The 21595-nt window shown below is 57.1% G+C and overlaps 2 protein-coding genes across 2 annotated transcripts; both read left to right on the top strand.

Moving 5' to 3' along the window:
* Positions 1 to 3240: 3240 nt before the first annotated feature.
* Positions 3241 to 9969, top strand: MFIFM68171_04063 (uncharacterized protein; the record flags this gene model as incomplete). Its single annotated transcript, XM_071059483.1, has 4 exons — positions 3241 to 3536; positions 3623 to 3914; positions 3969 to 9851; positions 9925 to 9969. 4 exons carry the CDS (start codon positions 3241 to 3243, stop codon positions 9967 to 9969), a joined length of 6516 nt encoding a protein of 2171 aa, XP_070915584.1.
* A 9255-nt stretch (positions 9970 to 19224) lies between these two features.
* Positions 19225 to 20418, top strand: MFIFM68171_04062 (uncharacterized protein; the record flags this gene model as incomplete). The annotated part of the gene is made up of 1 exon (XM_071059482.1): positions 19225 to 20418. One exon carries the CDS (start codon positions 19225 to 19227, stop codon positions 20416 to 20418), a length of 1194 nt encoding a protein of 397 aa, XP_070915583.1.
* Positions 20419 to 21595: the final 1177 nt, after the last annotated feature.

The following is a 21595-nucleotide window of genomic DNA, read 5'->3' as shown; positions in this document are numbered from 1 at the left end:
CCGCCAATTGGGATATGGCTGGGACGAAGAAGCCGTCACTCTTCGGACAAGACGCCGTTGCTCCACTGAGACACTCGCAGGCGCTTTGCAGCCCAGCCTTCCGGCGGGCGGGGCGCCTGAGGGCGAGGAGGCAGCTCCACCTGACAATTGCAGCCTGAGGAGGTCAGTAAGTAGCCATGTTGACGGGTGTATGAGCGCTCACCAGGTCGATGGTCTTGGTCTCGCGAGAAGCACCAGCTAACCGGGCGAGCGCAATACCGTACGGTACAGTAATGTGCATACATGTTGGGTGCAGGAACGCGGTTGCAACACATCGAAGCCGGAGTGCCAGGCTTGTCCCTGGTTCGACCCCCTGTCGTTCCGTGCTGGCGGCGGAGGAGAGTGGAGGTAGTGTGCTATAATAAGGAGAGGACGGAACGGACAGCCCAGGCACGATTCAACCCCGGCTCGCTTGTTAGTGCTGGACCGCCCGGCTCCAGCATGCGCGACTGTCTTGGCCCAAGATCCAGCGCAACAGCTCTCTGGAGCCAGAACAATGAAAAGTAGAGATTATCATTTCGAGAGTGAAGCATCTAGCTACAGATATCGTGCCTTGCTAGGTCTGGGTTTAAGGTTTTACCATGGCAGCTAGCGAGCTGGTTGTCAAGTTTCGAGTCGCTGCGTAATGCACAAAACAAGGCCCGGATTGTGGTGATTGTCCGTGGCAGGCCCCGGCGCATGGAATTTTCTTGCCTGCCCTGCTTTTCGCAACCTACCTTATTTGCCAGCAAAACAGACGCTCGGGCCCTTGAATTGTAGTGTACGTACTATGCATGTAGTTCACTACCTTCGCTACCTACCTTATGTTAGTTTAGTCAGCGACGCGGTAGGGCAGCATCAGACCGTTCATGTGTCTTCTCTGTGTGCTTGAGAAAGGACGGGAACCCCACTTTTCCCCACAAGGGAGCCATCGGCCCCCTGGGCACGCCCCCTCCATTCCCCAAGCCTAGTTCTCCACAGCTCGTCGCAAACCTAGCAATTATCGTTGAGGCCTGAGACCTGAGAGCGATCGATGCAGATTGCAGGAAGGGCGGCCTAGACTGGCAGACATCTTCAATGGTGCTGTCGATCCGTCGCCAAGTGGGACGCAGAGAAGATGACATCAGACGACCGACATCGCGGCAGGCGCTGCAGACGGGCTCGTTGGACCGTGACGGCCGTCGTCCCGGGTCCCAGGGGACTCTCGTTCACAAGGCCGCGGTGCGCCCACTCCGTCATCTCCACCTGCAAGGTCGCCAGTGTGCCCAGGCGTCTGGGCGCACGGTTGGCCACTACTGCACACTAGCCAGCACGTTCTCTCTGTCAACGTCTGCCTGCCTGTCTGTCTGACTGACTGGCTGACTAGAATGGAGGTAGTGTGGTACCTATCTGCGTCCCGGTCAATTTCGGCTATCTTGTTTTCCGGGGCCGCCCTCTCGCGCGCTTCGAGCGCCCGTTCGGAAGCCGTTTTCTGTCCGGATCGCAGGCGCCATCAGTTCGGCTGTGCTGCCGTGCTTGAGGGGAGGGGCTGGAAACCAGGACAAGACCGCCACCCCAGGGCTTTGCCTCACCCGGGAGGGCTTCGCCCCGAACGGCCGCTCAGCCGGTATCTGATGCCTCCTCACGTATCCGCGATCACGAGTATGCAGCAACCTGGACCAGAACGGCCTCAGGGAGCCTATGCTGTACAAACATGTACTTTACAGCGCACTATGAGAAGGTCACTGCCGATCGGGCCAATGGTTGACACATCGCGGCACGCCATGCAGCGTTGCAGGAGCGGCGTTCATACACGACACGGATTGCTTTCTACATCATGCCGTGTTCAAACCCTATCGGGACCAGCTCAACCCGCGCCAACACTCCCTCAGCCAAAAAGATAGCCTGAGAGTTGGCCCCAGTCTTGACCCAAAACCGAGTCCAACCGCCTTGCCCTAGCACGCTGGTTGGCTAGGAGACGCTTCTCGACGCGCTTGAGACGAAAGATGGCGTTCAGAACAGCCTCATGGGTCCATTGACGTTTATTGCTCCTTCGTCATTGAGCAATCGCCGGATTATCCCTGCCAGCTGCGGGACCCTTGGGCTGGCCTATAGGACGTCGAGGATTTAGCCAATCCCCGGTGAGACCGGCGAGGCTCTCCCTTCCCGCCAGCTGGCAGCAACTACATGCCTTGTCTGCAAAGGCGCACGCATCATGTCGTCCCGAGAAACATCAATGGAAATCAAAAAGGAGGGAAAAAAAAAAAAATAAAATAAAATAAAAATGGCATGATCCACAAGGGCCGCGGCTAAATCGAGAACTGCGAGCCACATCAAGCAATTCTGTTGCTGCGATTGCTCGCCGAGCCTCGTTGCGGAAGTCCGCTGTGGGACAGTCCGACGGCCGATAGACTGAACCTGGCATGCACTTCCTGGCGAGCTGGCTGGATCGGCAAAAGGGCGGGAGAGACTTGGACGATTGCAGGCCGTTTACGCACAGCATCGCCGAACTCGACTGCCCTACGCTTTTTGCGCTTTGCCCGCTCAGAGCTCCCAGCACCGTTCCTCCCTTACCAGCGAGGCTGTTGCCAGGGGGCGGGCAAGCCATGACCCGCTTTAGTGCAGACAAGCTGTCTCGATACGATGTGGGTTTCCTTGGTGTCGTGCTGGCCATGCCAGCAGCTTCTTTTTCTGGCTCACTACCTTACAACAGGACCCCTGCTTAGAGCGCTCCGCTACGTTGACATGGCGCTCCGTCATGGCAGGCACCCGCCTTCTCCCAGCCGCCTTCCCGAGTCGCGGTACGGAGTGCCAGTCATTTGTTATGGATACCCCCCGAAAGGGGAAGTTCCAAGATTATCAATGAGCCTTCGGTCACCGAAGGCTGGGGAGAACCGGAGACTGGGGGCTCATCCCACCGGCAAAAAGGATCTCACATTGGACGGTGCAGGCGAGTTCATCGCCACACTCCCCTCCCCCCCGGTTCCAAACCATCCCTCCACTGGAGTTGCGGATACGTACCATGCCTAGGCTTCACATGGCGAGAGAGACGCGGGTTTGCCAGGGGCCGCCCCTCGCTGCTGGCTGCCCTTGGGTGAGAGGCCTAGCCCTGCATCTGTCTGTTTCGTCCTTATATAAAACTGGCGACACCGCGCCGCCTACCGATCTGTCTCTTGGATTAGCTTATGGAGCCCATCAACAGACAAGTCCACCGTCGCCCACACCATCAACGACATTGACTCCATGGAGGCCAAGCAGGACGCCTTCCTTCTCTTCGGAGACCAGTCACTTGATACCCACGGGTTCCTGGCCCAGTTCTTCCGCCATGGGAAGCCAGGCATCCTAGCAAAAGCCTTCTTGGACCAAGTTGGACACGCATTGAGGAAAGAGGTCGAGCAGCTACCTAAAGTCGAGAGGTCAAGACTCCCGGTCTTCCGGACCCTGCAGCAACTAAACGAGAGATACTTCACCCAAAAGTTTAAGCACCCGGGAATCGATGGCGCCTTGCTGTGCACATCACAGCTAGTACATTATATCGAGTGAGTAAACACGCAAGCAAAGAGTTCTCGCTCTTTCAGACTGCGCCGCCTGCAAATCGTCTAACCATTCTGCGCGTCCCAACTAGCCATGCCGAAAAGCATTACGAGGATATCACCAGCCACGACCGGACATTCCTCGTTGGTCTCTGCTCGGGTCTCTTCGCAGCGTCCGCCATTGCCTCTTCAGGCTCACTATCCGGCCTAGTCCCCATCGGCGTGCAGGCCGTACTCCTGGCATTCAGGACCGGGTCATACGTCCATAGGCTCGGCGAGCGGTTAAGCCCGGCATTCGAGAAATCAGAAAGCTGGACCTACATATTCCCGTCTCTGAACTATGAGGACACGGTTTCAGCACTAAACCAATTCCACGAAGCGACGGTGTGTATCCCACCCCTGGTAGGCCCGTGTGCTTCCGCTGACGTCTTTGTCTAGGGCATCCCACAAACCAGCCGCGCGTACGTCAGTGCGGCAGCTGCGAGCAACATCGCCGTTTCCGGTCCTCCCAGCACTCTCAATGCCCTGGTCAACAGGGGGGTTCTGCCGACTAAGCCGACGGCGATCCCAGTCTACGGCCCTTACCATGCCCCGCATCTCCACTCATCGGCTGATATCGACGAGATTCTGCGGCTCGACGATCCAGAACTGGTCGACGCTTTCTATGGCGCGCGGCCGCGGTCACCCGTCATGTCATGCTCGACCGGAGAGTGGTTCTCGGCTACCGACACGGCGTCGCTCATAAGATCAGTCGTCTACGAGATCCTGAACGACACACTGATGTTCAACAAGATCCTTGACAGCTGCCTCGAGCGTGCCCTCAGGTTCGAGGCCAAGAGCTGCCTTATCCTGCCTCTCGGGCCGACTCAGAATGCCTCCACGCTCGCAAACCTCCTCAGAGCTCGGGCCGGCCTGGAGGTCATCCTCCGCGAGCCGCCGGCCGTATCGCCCGAGAGCATCGCGTGTAGCATTGGAAACCACGGTTCCGGCGGAAAGTGCAAGCTCGCCATTGTTGGCTATTCGGGGCGCTTCCCCGACGCAGCCAGCGCCGAGAAACTCTGGGAGCTTCTGGCCAAGGGTCTCGACGTCCACCGTGTGGTACCTCCTGACCGGTTCAACGTCGATACGCACTACGACCCAACGGGCAAGGCCATCAACACGAGCCACACACCCTACGGTTGCTGGATCGAGAACCCCGGCTTGTTCGATCCGCGCTTCTTCAACATGTCACCCCGCGAGGCGTTCCAGACGGACCCGATGCAGCGGATGGCCCTGACGACGGCGTACGAGGCGCTCGAGATGTCGGGCTACGTCCCGAACAGGACGCCGTCCACAAGGCTTGACCGCATTGGCACCTTCTACGGCCAGACTTCTGATGATTGGCGGGAGCTAAATGCTGCCCAGGAAGTGGACACGTACTTCATCACCGGAGGTGTCCGTGCCTTTGGCCCTGGCCGCATCAACTATCACTTCGGCTTCAGCGGACCCAGCCTCAACATCGACACTGCCTGTTCCTCTAGCGCCGCCGCCATGCAGGTCGCCTGCACGGCGCTCTGGGCGCGGGATTGTGACACAGCCATCGTCGGTGGCCTGTCATGCATGACCAACCCCGACATCTTCGCGGGTCTCAGTAGGGGGCAGTTCCTGTCCAAGAAAGGTCCGTGTGCGACCTTTGACAACGAAGCCGATGGCTACTGCCGCGGCGACGGCTGCGCGTCTGTCATTGTCAAACGTCTAGAGGACGCCGAGGCAGACCAGGATAGGATCCTGGCCGTCATCCTCGGCACCGCCACGAACCACTCGGCTGATGCCATCTCCATCACGCATCCGCACGGTCCCACGCAGTCCGCCCTATCCACTGCCGTCCTCGACGAGGCGGGCGTAGACCCCCACGATGTGGACTACGTAGAAATGCACGGAACGGGAACCCAGGCCGGGGACGGGACAGAGATGTTTTCAGTAACCAACGTCTTCGCCCCTGCGGACCGTAAGAGGCCCGCTGACAGGCCCCTCTATCTGGGCTCAGTCAAAGCAAATGTGGGCCACGGCGAGGCCGCATCTGGCGTGACAGCTCTCGTCAAAGTTCTTTTGATGCTTCAGAAGAATGCCATCCCGCCTCACGTGGGAATCAAGCCGGGCTCGGTCATGAACAAGACGTTCCCCAAGGATCTGTCGGAGCGCAATGTCAACATTGCATTCCATATGACCCCATTCCGGCGGAAGGACGGCAAGCCGCGGCGAGTCTTCATCAACAACTTCAGCGCCGCTGGTGGCAACACCGGGCTGCTGCTCGAAGATGGTCCTGCTCGCAAGCCTGCGATCGCGGATCCTCGTAGTCACCACTTGATCACGGTGACCGGCAAGTCAAAGGCCGCCATGATCCGCAACGCGGAGAATCTGGTCTCATGGATGGAGCAGAACCCCGACACTCCGCTGTCGCACGTTGGATACTCCACGACGGCCAGAAAAATTCAGCACTACTGGCGGATGAATGTCTCTGGCGCCGATCTAGCTGAGGCGCAGAAGGCGATCGCGGCCCGTCTCAAGGAGAACTTCGTCCCTGTTCTCCCCGAGCAGCCCAAGGTAGCCTTCATGTTCACCGGTCAGGGGTCCCATTACGCCGCGCTCGGAAAGGAGCTCTACGAGCACTACTCGGTGTTCCGGCACAATGTTGACGAGTTCGACCTCATCGCCCGGATCCACGGCCTCCCCTCTTTCCTCCCGCTGATCAACGGCAGCGAGCCCGACGTCTCCAAGCTGTCGCCTGTCGTCGTCCAGCTCGGCCTGGTCAGCTTCGAAATGGCACTCGCCCGCCTGTGGGCGTCGTGGGGCATTAAGCCTTCTGTCGTCCTGGGCCACAGCCTGGGCGAGTATGCTGCACTCGAGGTCGCCGGCGTCCTGTCAGCCAGTGATGCCATATACCTGGTGGGCTCGCGTGCCAAGCTGCTCGTCGACAAGTGCACAGCCGGCACCCATGCGATGCTCGCGGCTCAGGGCTCTGTCGAGACGGTGACTGAGGCGCTCGGCGCTAAGGCCCGCGGTGTCAATATTGCCTGCATCAACGGCCCCCGCGAGACTGTACTCAGCGGCGAGGCCGGCCAGATGGACGAGATTGCGCAGCTGCTGACCGGTGCCGGCTTCAAGTGCACCCAGCTTCGCGTGCCTTTCGCCTTCCACTCGGCCCAGGTTGAACCCATCCTAGACGAGTTCGAGAAGCTGGCCGAGGCCGTCCAGTTCAAGACGCCCAAGGTACCCATCATCTCGCCCCTACTCGGCAAGCTGGTCGAGAATGAGCCCATCAACCCGAGCTACCTGCGCAACCACGCCCGCGAGGCCGTCAACTTCCTGGGCGCGCTCGTCTCTGCCCAGCAGTCGGGGACTATTGATGAGAAGACAGTCTGGCTCGAAGTCGGCCCCCACCCGGTCTGTGCTGGCATGGTCAAGGCCGCCTTTGGCGTCGCCACGGTCGCTGTCCCGACCCTGCGCCGCAATGAGGCATGCTACAAGACTATCACGAGTAGTCTCTGCACGCTGCACACTGCGGGCCTGAACATCGACTTCAACGAGTTCCACCGCGACTTCAGCGACTCGGTGCGCCTGCTTGAACTGCCTAGCTACTCGTTCGACGAGAAGAACTACTGGCTACAGTACACTGGCGATTGGTGCTTGACAAAGAACCGCATTCCTGCGGCAGGTACCAAGGCCATTGAGCCGGCCAAGCCCAAGCTGTCGACGACAACGGTGCAGAAGCTCATCAGGGAGGAAGTCAAGGGCGATGTCGCCATCGTCGAGATCGAATCGGAGCTCTGCCAGGAGCAGCTTCGCAACGCTGTCACGGGCCACTTGGTCAACGGCGCACCCTTGTGCCCCTCGTCCTTGTATGGCGACATGGCCATGACCGTGTGCGATTATGCATACAAGCTCCTGCGGCCCGAGTCCAAGAATATCGGCTGCAACGTCGCTAACATGGAGGTGCCCAAGACGCTCGTATTTAACGACACGGCCAGCAGCCACATCCTGCGGCTGACGGTGACGGCCAATGCCAAGCTTGGCTATGCCGACCTCGTCTTCCACACAGGCGAGGGCGCGAAGAAGACAGAGCATGCCTACTGCAAGGTCTACTTCGGCGATCTTGACGACTGGCAGAACGAGTTCGATCGGGTCGCCTACCTGATCAAGTCTCGCATCGACGCCCTTAAAGAGGCTGAGCAGCGCGGCTCTGCTTCCAAGATTGGCCGCGGCTTGGCTTACAAGCTCTTCGCTGCCTTGGTCGACTACGATCGGCGCTATCGCGGCATGGAAGAGGTCATCTTGGACAGCGATACTTGCGAGGCCACCGCCAAGATCCGCTTCCAGACATCGGAGCAGGACGGCAAGTTCGTCTTCTCCCCATACCACATCGACAGCCTCTGCCACATTTCCGGGTTTATCATCAACGGCACCGACGCTGTCGACTCGCGCGAGCAGGTCTTCATCTCACACGGCTGGGGCTCGATGAGATTCACCGAGATTCCCAACCCGAACAAGGAGTACCGCAGCTACATCCGCATGCAGCCCGTGAAGGGTAGCAAGATGATGGCGGGCGACGCCTATGTCTTCGACGGCGACAGGATCATTGGCATGACCGGCGACATCAAGTTCCAGGCCATCCCCCGTAAGGTGCTCAACATGTTGCTTCCTCCACGCGGCGCCCACGCCGCCGCCGTCACTGGCACAGCTCGGCCGGCGCCCGCTCCCAAGCCAGCTCCCGCCAAGGCTGCTTCCCCGGCAAAGACGAAGAAGGAGACGGTGACACCGGCCAATATCGGCAAGGTGAACCAGAAGCTGAAGAGCGTCGTCTCTCAGGTCATGGACATCCTTGCTAAAGAGGTCGGCTGTAGCCACGACGAGCTCGCTGACAACATCGCCTTCACCGATCTTGGCGTTGACTCGCTGATGTCGTTGACGGTCAGCGGCCGGATCCGCGAGGATATGGACCTGGACATCCACTCACACGCGTTCGTCGACTACCCCACCATCGGTGCCTTCAAGGGCTACCTCTCGCAGTACGAGAAGCCCGGCCGCAAGGAGAGCGTCTCGTCGCACGACTCGGATGTGTCGTCGGATGACGAATCGCCCGAGATCGAGTCCGATTCCAACGTGACAACCCCTCTCGACGAGAGCGAGAGCGGCTCGGTCAAGGGTGACGGACCGGTCAAGGGTGAATCTAGCGGTTCCAGTGGAGAACTGCAAAGCATCATCCGCGATACCATTGCTGCCGAGATGGGCGTTGAAGTCGACGAGATCCTGGCAGCACCGGACCTGGCCAACCTTGGGATGGACTCGCTTATGAGCCTGTCTATTCTCGGCACGCTCCGTGAGAAGACCGGCCTAACGATCCCGTCGGACCTGTTTGTCACCAACCCGTCCCTGAAGGATGTAGAGCGTGCCCTAGGCATCAGCGAGGCACCAAAACGGCCCGCAGCCCCGAAACCGTCCCGGCAGCCGGAGGCACCCCCTGCCTCCAAGCATCCCAGGATCGGTATCGAGGAGCCCGCTCCTCCCAAGCCACCGAGGCCGACGAACTTTTTGGACACACACCCCCATCGCAAGGCCTCGTCGGTCCTCCTCTCGGGCAGCCACCGGACCGCGACCAAGCACCTGTTTATGATCCCGGATGGTAGCGGTTCTGCCACGTCCTACACCGAGATCGCTGATGTTGGCGGCCAGTGGGCCGTGTGGGGTCTCTTCTCTCCCTTCATGAAGACACCAGAGGAGTACAACTGCGGCGTCTACGGCATGGCGGCCAAGTTCATTGAAGAGATGAAGAGGCGGCAGCCGAAGGGCCCGTACTCGGTGGCTGGCTGGAGCGCTGGCGGTGTCATCGCCTACGAGATTGTGTACCAACTCACCAAAGCAGGTGAGGAGGTTGAGCACCTCGTCATCATTGACGCCCCTTGCCCCGTCACTATCGAGCCCCTGCCGCAAGGCTTACACGCCTGGTTTGCGTCCATCGGCCTCCTCGGTGATGGAGACGACAAGAAGATCCCCCCGTGGTTGCTCCCGCACTTTGCCGCCTCCGTCACAGCGCTGAGCAACTACGACGCCCTACCCATCCCCAAAGAAAAATGCCCCGACGTCATGACCATCTGGTGCGAGGACGGCGTGTGCAAGGGCCCCAATGACCCGCGCCCAGAGCCGTACCCCAAAGGCCACGCTCTCTTCTTGCTCGACAATCGGTCCGACTTTGGACCGAACCGCTGGGATGAGTACTTGGATGTGAACAAGATGCAGTTCAGGCACATGCCGGGCAACCACTTCTCGATGATGCATGACGATTCGGTGAGTCCCTTTTTCTTCCTCGCCTCGCTAGTCTTCCACTCGACAGCGATTACTGACCTGCTATTTCCCACAGGCCAAGCAACTCGGCGGTTTCATCCGGGAGGCGCTTCTCCGATAGGGACGCGACGCAACAGGAAGTATGACTACGGAGATGGCTACTAGTACGATCGCGACGGTTACCGGTACGGTTGAGACGGCCGCAGGTACGATCGAGACAGCGGTCAGTACGATTGAGACCGCGGCCGTCACGGTCGAGACGGCTACCGGTACGACCGAAACGGCTGCTAGTACCGTCACGGTGGCGGCAGGAGATTTTGGGCCTCCTTTTTCTTATTCTGCTGCCCTGAGACGGAGACGACGACGACAACGGAAACAAGTCCAAGTTGTCATGCCTTTGTATGCCTGCTTCCTGTTGTCGTGGCTCTGGATGTTCCACTGGGTTTTGACTCGGTCACGTATTACGATGCGGATTATGCCCTGGTCAGTCTTTAGTGACTGTTTTTGGTTGTGGTTTTGAGTGTTCTTGTTCTTTCTCTTCCTTCCCTACCTCTACCCCTCCTACAGACTGGTGCTGGTTATGGTTTGGATCCTTGTGTTTTTTTGGGTTTTTTGTTTTTCTTTTCTTTTCTTTCTCTTTTTGTTGTGTGATGAAGCGAGCTTGCTACGAATCTTGGTTTGGACAGCGTTGTTTTCCTGGTTTCTGCCTTTTGTTTTTCGCAGGATGGTTTACGACTGGTCTCATGGTTCGCTTTGGGTTGTGCGGTTTCGCTGGTTTTGGTTCATGATGCACGGTAATTATGATGAGGGTCAGTTTGGGATCGGTTTAGCATGCGCGTCCTGGGTTTGGTTCTCTGTTTTGAAATGAATAGACTGCCTGCGTTATAACATTTGCTGTTGCTACCATCGCCTGCGCTTGTTGATGCTCCTTTTGCCAATGATACTGTTCGCCATGTTCGTTTTGACAACGCGTACTGTTTCCAGATTGCCGTTACAGCCAAGCTAACGCTGACATAGTATGCTCGAAAGGCTATCATTTCTCTCAAATCACTTAGCCTGGAAGTTTGTCGCAAAACTCTCACAACACTTTGCTCGTACATATATGGCTAGGGTGGACTTGGGATGTGGTTGAGTTGAGTCTTGAAATATCAACAGCCAAGCACAGCTCTGCTACATTCGATTTTGAGCAGGCGTTTTGGAGGGTAGGATACTAAAAAGTTTACGTACGTTAGATAGAAATTGTACATTGCAACCCGGCCTTACAGCTTTGTTACTACTGGCTCACTCGCAGAGTTGAGAGTGTTGGACACTGACTTGGGTACCGTGCCTCCACCACCGCAACGGAAGCGCATCTCACGCTCTACATTACGCCCAGTCTCGAAACGACATTTAACGAACCGGAATCAACCCATGCTTCAGAAACGCCACAGGATAGGGTGTGAACAACCCGCAAATAAGAACCACATCTTCATCCCGGGCAACGCCTCAGTCATACCGCACGATGCATGTGAGCTCCAGTGGCGGCCGTTGTGGCTGACGATGATGGTGGTGTTAATGGTGGTGGTGGTCAGCAAATAGCAACAGCCAGCCTGTCGTCAGCAACAGAATCCTAAAACAATATTAATCCGGACTGCCGTACCGAGGTCCGAGTTCTACTCTTTCAACCCGAAGTCCGGGTCCCTATGCTAATCTATGAACTGCCGAGTCTTAAGGACTATCAGGATGCTTACGAAACATATGTTGGCGTGTAAGCAAAGACGGTGAAATATGTAATCGTCTGTCATCATTTGAGCATGATATGATGTGGGCAGCCCGTGGCGAGGGTGTTGTTGGGAGTTTTTGGGGTGCCGCGGAAGGCGGGTTTGCTCTTCCCCCTTACTAGTAGACTACATAAATAGAAGCTCAGTACTTGCTATAGTGCCTTAGTAATGATAGAAATAACCTCAACCGCCACATCATCTCTTGGGGCTCTCTCGTAGAGATATTATTTTACCCACTAACCCCTTATTTCACCACCCTCTCCGGGCTTACTGGTTTGCGGGGAGTAACACTTGCATGAGCACTGCAGCAATACCACCACTCCGTTCATGTTTATTTTACTCTCCATGTCGTTTGTCTTGCCATACCACAACTGTGCATGTCTCATCTCTCCGGCTTGCTCCGCGTGATGTATCATGTTATGGTGTTATGTTCCTCGCCCAGGACATATATGCTCCACAGCATCCCATGGCCAACCGTAATCAGACGATCTAGCCGCTCACGTTTACCAATCAATAGGAAGTGTATCTCTGCTCACTAGGAGGAAGGCTCATATTACTGTGCCATTCTCTGATAAGGAGAGGAAAGCGAGGCAGCGGCGCAAGTTGCGAGGGAGAAGATTCTCAGTGGTCCCTTTACGAGTGAATCGAGTCTGGGTAGGATGATGATGCTGGCCGCTGGAAGACGGAATCGAGTATCCCAGGTCTGCTTCGCAAACGGGACACACTTGAACTCCGAACGAGGCGAGGAGCCCACCGAGGCGGCCGGTTAGCTGAAACACAATGACAACGCATGGGATCATATCTTCTGTTTATCGTCGCCCCTGACGAGGCCTGTGCCAAATCACACTGCCCGTGCAGTGCTGGAGCGAATGCAGGATACGATACCGGGAGCTGTAGGAGTGAGGGGAACGCAAGTACGATACTCGGGGCCGTTCCCACCGTTCCTTTCCCATTTCCACTTGTTACTCGCCTTGACATCAAGCGTCTTCCACGTGTGCGCCGTCCAATCCCGAATCTTTTCGCATCACGTTGGAAGAGATGCGCGTAAGAGCACCCTCGTCATCTCCACCTCCACCAAGCATCCTTAGTCCAGCAGGAGGCATCCTGTCCGTGCTGTCGGTGCCGACGGGTATCTCGATTATGGAAGCCTTCGGTGATGCCAGCACGCAGTATTACACGAGCCACCGGGAAATGGTCAGAAAATAGAAGCCCACTGGCGGTTCCACGACGATGCAGGCTGAGGAGAAAGAGGTATAAGAGACCTTTAAGGATGTTTGTCCAGGGTCAGGGGGGAGATGAGAAAGCCAGTAAGATTCAACAACACAGATACTAGAACGGCGGTTGGGTTGTACCAACATCAAATCTTCGCGTTGTGTCCTACGGGAACCTTGAATAGCCTCGAATGATTTCTAGTCCCAGTTCCGGAGCAAAGACACAGAAACCTGCGCAGCCTCTCGAAGTCTCCATCCCGGCGCCGTCTGACCCGAGAACTGCGGTCCATCTTCCCTCTTCCCCCGCGGTGTGCAACCATACATGGACCAATCCATCTCTTTGTTTCCTATGCTCGTGCAGTCTGTATGCGTGCACAATATATGTTCGTGTATTCCCGCGCAACTGCAACCAACACCGTCACGTACGCGGCTCGCGCCCCCCGTTCCCACACAGGTGTTTCCCCGGCTAGAGGAGGTAAGGCTCCGGAACTGACGGGTATGCACATAGCCCTCCCTCAGCTTTCCCCATCGGGCCGGGACCGCAATTGCGACGTACGCACTCGCAACACACAAGCAAGCTGTAGCGTTAGACAACAATTAGCCTCTCGAGGGTGTGCTCGGAATTGGCACCCGTTACTTAGCTTGTGTCGTGGGAGACTCTGATTGCTCGACGTCAATATCATTTGTTCCCTTATCTTGTATTTAACACTCAGGGGTTGTGATACTTCGGTATGTCGTCGCCACCGAAATAAAATAATGATATTAATAGTAATAATAATAAAAATTAATAATGGTAAAAATAAAATAAAAAATCCAAGAAAGAAAAAGAAAGAAAAGAAAGAAAAGAAAGAAAGAAAGAAAAAAGGAAAGAAAGAAAGAAAGAAAGAAAAAGGGGCGTGTAAATAACACGCACGAATCCAATAACGGGGACGCTTTGCGATCCATTCGTTTTGCAGTGCAATGGACAACACCGAGAGCGCCTCCCAAGAGGATCTAAAGCTGGTCAATGTGCGTGCGTAGGCGCATGCATCTGCAGAACAGGCCGCCTAAACCTTGGATTCCCCCCTTGACGATCTGTTTCGAGAGACGAGAACCACGCAGCATCTGGCGAGGCGGTGTGTCCTCTTTGAGTAAACAAACTTGAAACGAGGTATACCCACGTGAATGACCCATGGAGACAGGTAATCAAGTGACTGACATGTGGCGTCGTCGATGCAGCACACCCGCCCTTACGACTTGGAATTTGTAATGTGTTCTGCCTTCTGGAGACTCGTGGTCGTGCCTGCAGGGGGTTAGGATGCATCGAAATGCCTGGCCACGTCTCCGCGCGTGGTGGCTACTCAACGAGGCGTCTTCTGGAGCCGTTCTCTGCTTGAGACCCCCTGGCTCCAGGTCTCGACCTGCCGCAGAGACTTTGATGCTTTGCCACCGGTGAGTTCTCCTCTTGTTCGTAGTGTCGGTAGCGTGGGAACTGCCGCCGGCTGTACACTGCCGGCCCCGCGATTACGAACCCGTCTCCGCAGCCGCTGGAACCCCCTAGTGGAGAGCCTTGACTAACTTTCATGTGACTTGGCCTGAACGATCCGGTCTCTTGGGTGTGTAGTTTGGGCCGTTACCGTAGGAAGACGTCAGCGTCAGCGCGCCAAAGTACCCCTGACACATGTCTCCGGGTGCCGGCTAGGAGCCGACGAAGGAGCTCGGGTATGGATTCCGTATGTGTGTTGAACGCTCACCGTCAATAGGCTTGTGACACGAGGGCTGTCGGGAGCATAGCCGATTTCCACGTACTTCCCTTCTCTCATCGCGCAGGAGATAGCTCGTTTGTTTGCATGCGATGGCATAGGGCACGCACCCAAGTTGCATTTTTTAGGCCCGAGCGAGCATCCCCCACCCGAAGACGCGACAGCGATCGACAGCGGCGGTGGGAAGAATTAGGTCGTGGGATGCCAGGGAATCCGAAAATTCGGCATACTATCGATCTCCCAGCGTCCGTTCCATCCCGCTCACGAATCGAGGTTGGCTGGTCTGCCGATCGTCGTGGGCGTCATGAGCTCGGCATCATACCGGGAAAAAGTTGGTTTCTTTGGTGGGATTCTTGCCTCCATCCCTGGCGGAGGGCCCTGGCGCCCATGTCTGGCTGTTGCGGTTAGTGTTGGGAAAGGTCTGAGGCTAGGCCGTGAGGGTCCCTGAGCCGCTCAACGCTTACTGATTTCCGACGACGATTTTCCAACCTGGAGCGGAGCTAGTGGCTGACGCAGCTCAGCGGCGTGGACAGGGGGCCCGGCTTTACGACCCATGCGAGGCTGGCTCAGCTGTAAACAAGTATGAGGTTTTACCGTTAACTAGTTAGCGCGCGTCGATCCTTGGGTCCCGACGACCTGTTCACCTTATCAATGCGCAGGAAACATCGTGGGTGATGTCGTCCTGACAGGGGTCCATATGCACCAGGAGTCGAGATCACTCGAGAAGCCGACTGCAATTCTCCCCCGAAGCGAGCGCCGTGGCGCTAAAGCTCGTGTTCCCCCTAGATTACACTAACTAGTGAGGAAGTCAGCAAAAAGAGGTCTTTTCTCCTTTCTTATTGCGGCTGCGCGTGAGGTTGGTGACCATGCTTGTAAGTGGTCGCCGGCTGTTGGCGCCCTGGTAGGCGGACGCCACGTCGAGCGCTAAGCAACAGGGCTGAAAGGCGGTCGACTCTGGTAGACCCAGGCCAATGAGTTAGCAGAATGATAGCGACACTGCTACTGGAGGTAACAAGCCGTGGGTCCGGTGAGGGCATTGCGGGCTGCAGAGTCCCATCTGAGACGTGATCGGCACCAGGGAAAGATGATATTCCCAGCGTGATCCGACAGAATCAGGCCGAAGAGGATCCTGATCCAGACCACAGTCAATGTGCGATTTGCTGTTGTCGGTCTCGCTTTTTGTCTCGCTTTCGTCTCGCTTTCCCTTCCTGAGGATTGCTGTATGGTGTCTCGGGCCGTGATGGGCCTTGATGGGCCCTGACGGTCCCTGACGAGTTGTCAAGCTTCAATCCATGGATTGTTACTTTTAGCAGCGGCAGGTGCGGCGAGTTCGAGCAATCGCTCCTCCGTGCAACCCGCGCATCGACGGCCGCTGCGAATCGTTCTCTGCCTGTCTCGCCTTGGACTTGCACAACCTCGCCGAGTCTCTGGCTGAGGGCCAGTAAGCTGGGCCGGCCCATGCTCGATAGGGCCGATTGGTTTCTAGTTGATAGACCGGGAAGGAGTGCTTCCGAGTTCTACAGAGTTCTTACTACTGATGGCGGGGAACGTTGCGAGTGGTGGTGGTGGTGGTGGTGGTGGTGTTGTTGTTGTTGTTAGTGGTGGTGTGGACGGGACAATGATGCACCAGGGACTTGACCCCGATCGGCTGCGGAATTATGGGCTGACGGCTCGCAACGCATCGTCGTAGGGCCCGTGTTGCCAACCTACACTACGGTGAGGGGCGGAGTGGGGAGGGGAGGACCTGGCGCCCCATACTCTCTGGCTGTTTGGTGTTCTCAATGCTATCGTCCGACCATCGCTGGATGGGATCGAGGGCGGCGAATCGAAACTACGAGCGCTCCCACGGATGTGCCGGGTATGCAGGCTGCGATTTGTGAGAGGGCCGTCTTTGCTGGTCGATGAGCATTGGGCCCTTGGCGGCGAGTGAGACAGGCAAATGCTTTCTCCACAGATCGATCAGGTAATTGTTTCTCGGCCGTCTCGAATTGACATGGCACCGTCTGCACTGCGCTCGCGCGGCCTTCCCAATCAAGTGCGCAGGAATGCACAAGAGGAAAGACGAAGCAGACAAGCACCAGTACACAATGCGGTGCTTTGGTCATGTACCGCAGTACGGGGCAGTGCAGTGTGTACTGTACGCACTCTGATATTTTAATCATCGGCCGACTCACCGACGAGCTCCTTCGGAGGTGGAGGAAGAGGTGGGTCCACCCACTGGCAAAGCAACCTACGGGCCCGGAAATTCTCCGAAACAGCTGTCTGCTCGCCTGCAACCTGGGCTGCAACCTGCAACCTGCACCCTGCAAATTATGTGCCTGTGCGGTCGTTTGACGTACCAGCGCTTCTTCGTCCAACGACCATGATACTCCCGCGTGGCGAGACACGGCAGAGCAGCTATCTCGACCTCGCCGTCGTGCTCTCCGTGTCAGATGTGAGAGGCATTCCACTGCCTGCTTCTCCGCTGCGGCAGACGAGGGTGCCCTGGGCTTTGGTTCGCGCCTTTGCGCGCTGCATGGCGCCCGCGGTCCCTCCCCCTCACAACCGTGGATCTTCCAGTCTTCCAGGCCGCGCTTCTGCCAAATTGGAGTGGTATTGGCGTATCCTGCTGGTGCTGCGAGTCTTGGCCGCAATGGCTACCGCTCCATCGCCGCCTGCTTTTGGGTTACAGGGCATCTGGACACACTCCCAGAGGTAGGTAGGTGCTCTTTTGCGCCCGCATTCTCCTGCTCTTGGCCCTGTCACAGAGTACTGCTTAATCGACCCAGCCATCTCGTTCTGGTGACTTCTTTTGTTACCCCTCCTTCATCAGTCGTCCTCCCACCTCGAACCATGCGCACATCGAAGGCGGCCTGGAGAGACCCTGGTTCTGGCTGCCCCACTGCCACCGCTGCCGCTGCCGCTGCCGCTGCCGCTGCCGCTGCCTTGCGTATTTGCAGCATGCATGGTACTATACTTACATGCGCACTTGGGCCACTTCACTCCACTCCAAAGTGTAACTTCTCTCAAAAGGGGAACGCCTGTTGGCCTCGGCCTGCCGCCCGACAGACAGGAGCGCTGGTGGTCCATGACTGCGTAGCTGCCCGTCTGCATATCAGGCCCTCTGCTGGGTAACAGGGCGAGCACGACCTGGCTCCCCGGCGAGTCATTCCCTTCACTAGTGGCGTCCGACTCGCATATCGAATACACGGGGCCCAGCCGACTCGGAAAGAATGGCTGTGCGACAATCAGGTCTCGAGAGCCAGGAAGTCGGAACCACAGAGAGCCAGCGCCAGAGCGCCAAAGTGCCAGGGAGAAATACTGGATGATACCGCGCCATGACCGCCTCTCTCTAGCACGATTTCCCTAGTGATAGCACCGTCACCTCGGGCCAAATCGCTCGCAAGCTAGAGTAGCGAATGGTGGTCATGGGATTCTCGCGCTCAGGTCTGCGACGCAGCGAGAGCTCTTCCGCTCACTAGCTCACGTTAACGTTAGTAGCGGCTTCTCCACAGCTTGTCCATTCTGTCAAGGCTGGCTTCCTTTTCGTCCCTGTATTACCAGATCCCAACACCGGCCGTGCCAGCACCCGTTTCCCTCGCTTTGGTCTCGCAGCACGGATTCGTATAGCACCTAACCCCGATTCACAAGCCGCCGACGTGGAGTCTGTACATAACCCCGTCCTGCCCGCCGCCCTCGAGGTCCCTCCCGCTACCTTGCCCCAGCGAGCCACTTACGTGCGCCTCGCCTGAACAGAAGGCTCAATCGGGCCCGTGGTGCTGCCCCATCAAGCCGAGCCAGGAACATTTCATTCGCCCTCAGGAACCGGCCGGGTGTGGTGCTGTGCTGCGCTGCGCTGCACTGCGCTTAGACGGGGTTGGCAGTACTTCCCGAATCCAGCAAGACGGCCAGCCACCCTTCCCCCCACGAGCAAAAGGTGGGCTGCCCTATTACACCGAGAGTCTCGTACAGCTACGTCGCCCGAGTGGGTCTCTTCTCTTTTTTAAATATCCCGCGGCGGCTTGGTGCGATGGCTTCTTTTACCCGGGGGGGGGAAGGGGGGGGCTCCTTGCGTTCCTTTTTAAGCCCAGGGTACATACATACACAGACGCACGCGCACAAGCCTGTTTCATCTGTTGCTCTTGCTTCCCTAAGCTTAATTCTTCTCTCGACAACGCACGTTTCTCCGCCCCAGGTCAGCTTACCGCTCGCTCCCGCCGCTGGGCCTTTCCCGAGGAACTTTGGGTACATAGTAATGGCTGCTTGGGCTCTTCGCGCTTGATCCACTCGCTCTCTCTCCTTCATCCCATCCTCTCATTCTCCTCCTTCCTCTCCCTCCCCCCTCTCCCCCCCGGCGCCGTCCTCCCCTCCCCACCGTTCTCCTCCACCCATTAGACTTTCCGTAGTTCGTCCTGCACCTATTTCGAGCCGCCAAACGTTATATTGTGCATCATCCGCCTCGCCGCTCTTCCCGCTCATACTCATACTCCACATCTCTTCATTATATACCCGCGTGTTGCTCGGCCTCAAGTCTCTTCATACCGTTCTCTCCCCCACCTTCCTCAGGGGATCAGGTAGTCCTTCTGCCATGCCCACTATCTCTCCCGCCTCCGCCTAGACCTGTCGACTTGGCGAAAACCACAAGACGCCACAACACTCATACCGGTCACACTCCTCCAGCGCCATGGCAACGTCGAAGCCCCGGCAGCCGCGCCTCCGTGCCTCCTGCGACGGCTGTTTCATTGCCAAAGTCAAGTGCTCCAAGGCCCGCCCGATATGTTCCCGCTGCCTTACCTGCGGTATCGAGTGTCGGTACTCTCCGAGTAGCCGGGCCGGGAAACCGAAATCGGATGCGAGCGCCAGCTCCAACCCCAACACCCAGGTTTCGGCCCCTCCAGATACGTCGGGGATGCCATCACCCGTGTCCGACGACAAGAGTTTCATGTATGCTGCCTCCCAACCCATGACGGACCTCTACAAGCTCGACACGGGTTGGAATACGCCGCCCACCAGCGTCGATGGGGGCATGAGCCGGAGTCACTCAATGTCCAGTCTGGGCATGATGGGCATGATGAACCCCGGCGCGTCTGCAGACCCGACGCTCACGGCAGACATATATACGGCTGGCATACCTTGGACACCACCGGGTGACGTTGCATCGCAATATGTTGAGTCACCAGCCATGGCGGCGCATCTCGGGCACGGCCGGTCACACTCCTACGACCTTGCCATGCCGACATCGATGTGGGGGGATGCGAACGCGGCCGACATGTACGGTTACGGTCAGGCGCAAATGGGCTCGAGCTACTTTCCCAACCCGGTTCCGGTGCCGCAGCAAATCAGAAGTGGCCTGAGACAGAAGTCGTCGCAGACCGGCTCGTCGGGCGGCTCCTGTACGTGCTTTACCGCCTGTCTACAGTCGCTCCAGGCGCTTCACAACGCATCAGTAGCACCGACTTTCGACATGGTTGTGACGTTGAATCGAAAGGCGATCGAGGGGTGTGCAGTGATGCTGACCTGCGCAAGATGTATGAGCCGTTCGGGGACCCACACAGCCGCCATGCTCCTCGCCACCGTCATCGGCAAGATTGCCTCATTTTACAAGACGGCGTTTCACATGTACTTTGAGGACGTCCCTAATCTCGGGGGCTCGATTGGTCAATTCACAAACATCAGCGACAGGTGGCTCGAGCTCGAGATTCTAGCGAGGGAGCTGAGGAAGCTCGACGAGGTGTACGCCCAGTTCAGAGACGCCTTCGCCAATCTCTCTGATGACCCCGAGGTCAGCAAGGCTATGATCGGCTACCTCAACAGCAACATCGGTTCGACGCTTGAAGTCATACAGCACAGGAAAAGTGACGGCGGCACGTACACGTGACCGAGCCACCCCACGCCGCATCCGATCAAAATAAACAGTCCGACGAAGAGCCTTCCTTCGTTCTCTCACGTTTTCCGTGAGAGAGGCTTCACAGGGAGTTGAAGCATGATGACTGTTGATGACAATCGTATCGTCTATTTTTTGATTTTGATTCGTCGAGACCGCCTCATCCACCCTCGCCGGGTAGGAGCGGGTCACGCTCATCTATACGTTTCCGTTACACATGGTTGCATTTGGCGAACTGGGCGTTTGTGAGGCTCCGTCTGGCCGGTGTTCAGAGGACGATCGGCAGCAAGGTTACATTCCAGGACAAGGGCAGAAGGGATGACGTTACGTGCGCTTAGGGGAAGGGAAAAAGTGGGTGGACAGAGACCGTGATTGATGAGCCCATGGCCCTTTTTTTTTTTTTTTTTTTTTTTTTTTCCTTTTCTTTCTTTCTTTTCTCTTCTACTATTCATTGGACTACATGGATTCCCCGGCCCGACAGAACTGAGTTGCTGGTTTCTTCCACAACATGGATGGGCTTATCTTGCTAAGGCGCTGGACAGACGAATGGGAGTTTTCTTTTTGTCTCTTTGGCGCTCTTTTCGACAGAAGCAGCAGGCATCCGGCTTTGGTGTTCTCCGTCTTGGATATACCTTTTTTTTTTTTTCCTTGGCTCAAATTTTGTACCAACGGTCGAAGACAAGATACAGAGAGCAATACCAAGCCACCGGTCAGTACGGCAATTCATCGCATCTCCATTGGCCATGCAGCAACACCCGCGCCTCGCGGCATCCGACCTCAGCCCACGAAGCGACGTTGCTGGCCTCCAAGCCACGCAGCGATTTGTCCGCAGGCCACCTATCATAGCTGGGTGGGGTTCTCCGAAAGACACGCGGCTGAGTGGTCGAGGACGGCCAGCCTACCTTGCGGCGCCTTACCACGTAGTTTCCCCAGGCTCATCCGGAGCAGCAGGCTGGATGGATGACCCCGGCCTTCCCCAGACCAAAGCAGTGCTGCAATAACCTAGGTACCCCACATATGCATATAACTAATGACATCTGCCATGTACACTAACCAGCACTCCAATATGATCCACCATCCTGATTCGCCAGCTTTGAGTAACCAAGAGCGAAACATGAGATGAGCGGTGGAGTGCGCCATGTATAATGTGCGCACAGGTATCCCAGCCCAA

The sequence above is a fragment of the Madurella fahalii genome, assembly GCF_045866475.1.
Source record: "Madurella fahalii IFM 68171 DNA, scaffold_2, whole genome shotgun sequence".
NCBI lineage: Eukaryota > Fungi > Ascomycota > Sordariomycetes > Sordariales > Madurella > Madurella fahalii.
The sequence above is the reverse complement of the archived record's forward strand: the minus strand, read 5'-3'. Positions and strand labels throughout refer to the sequence as shown.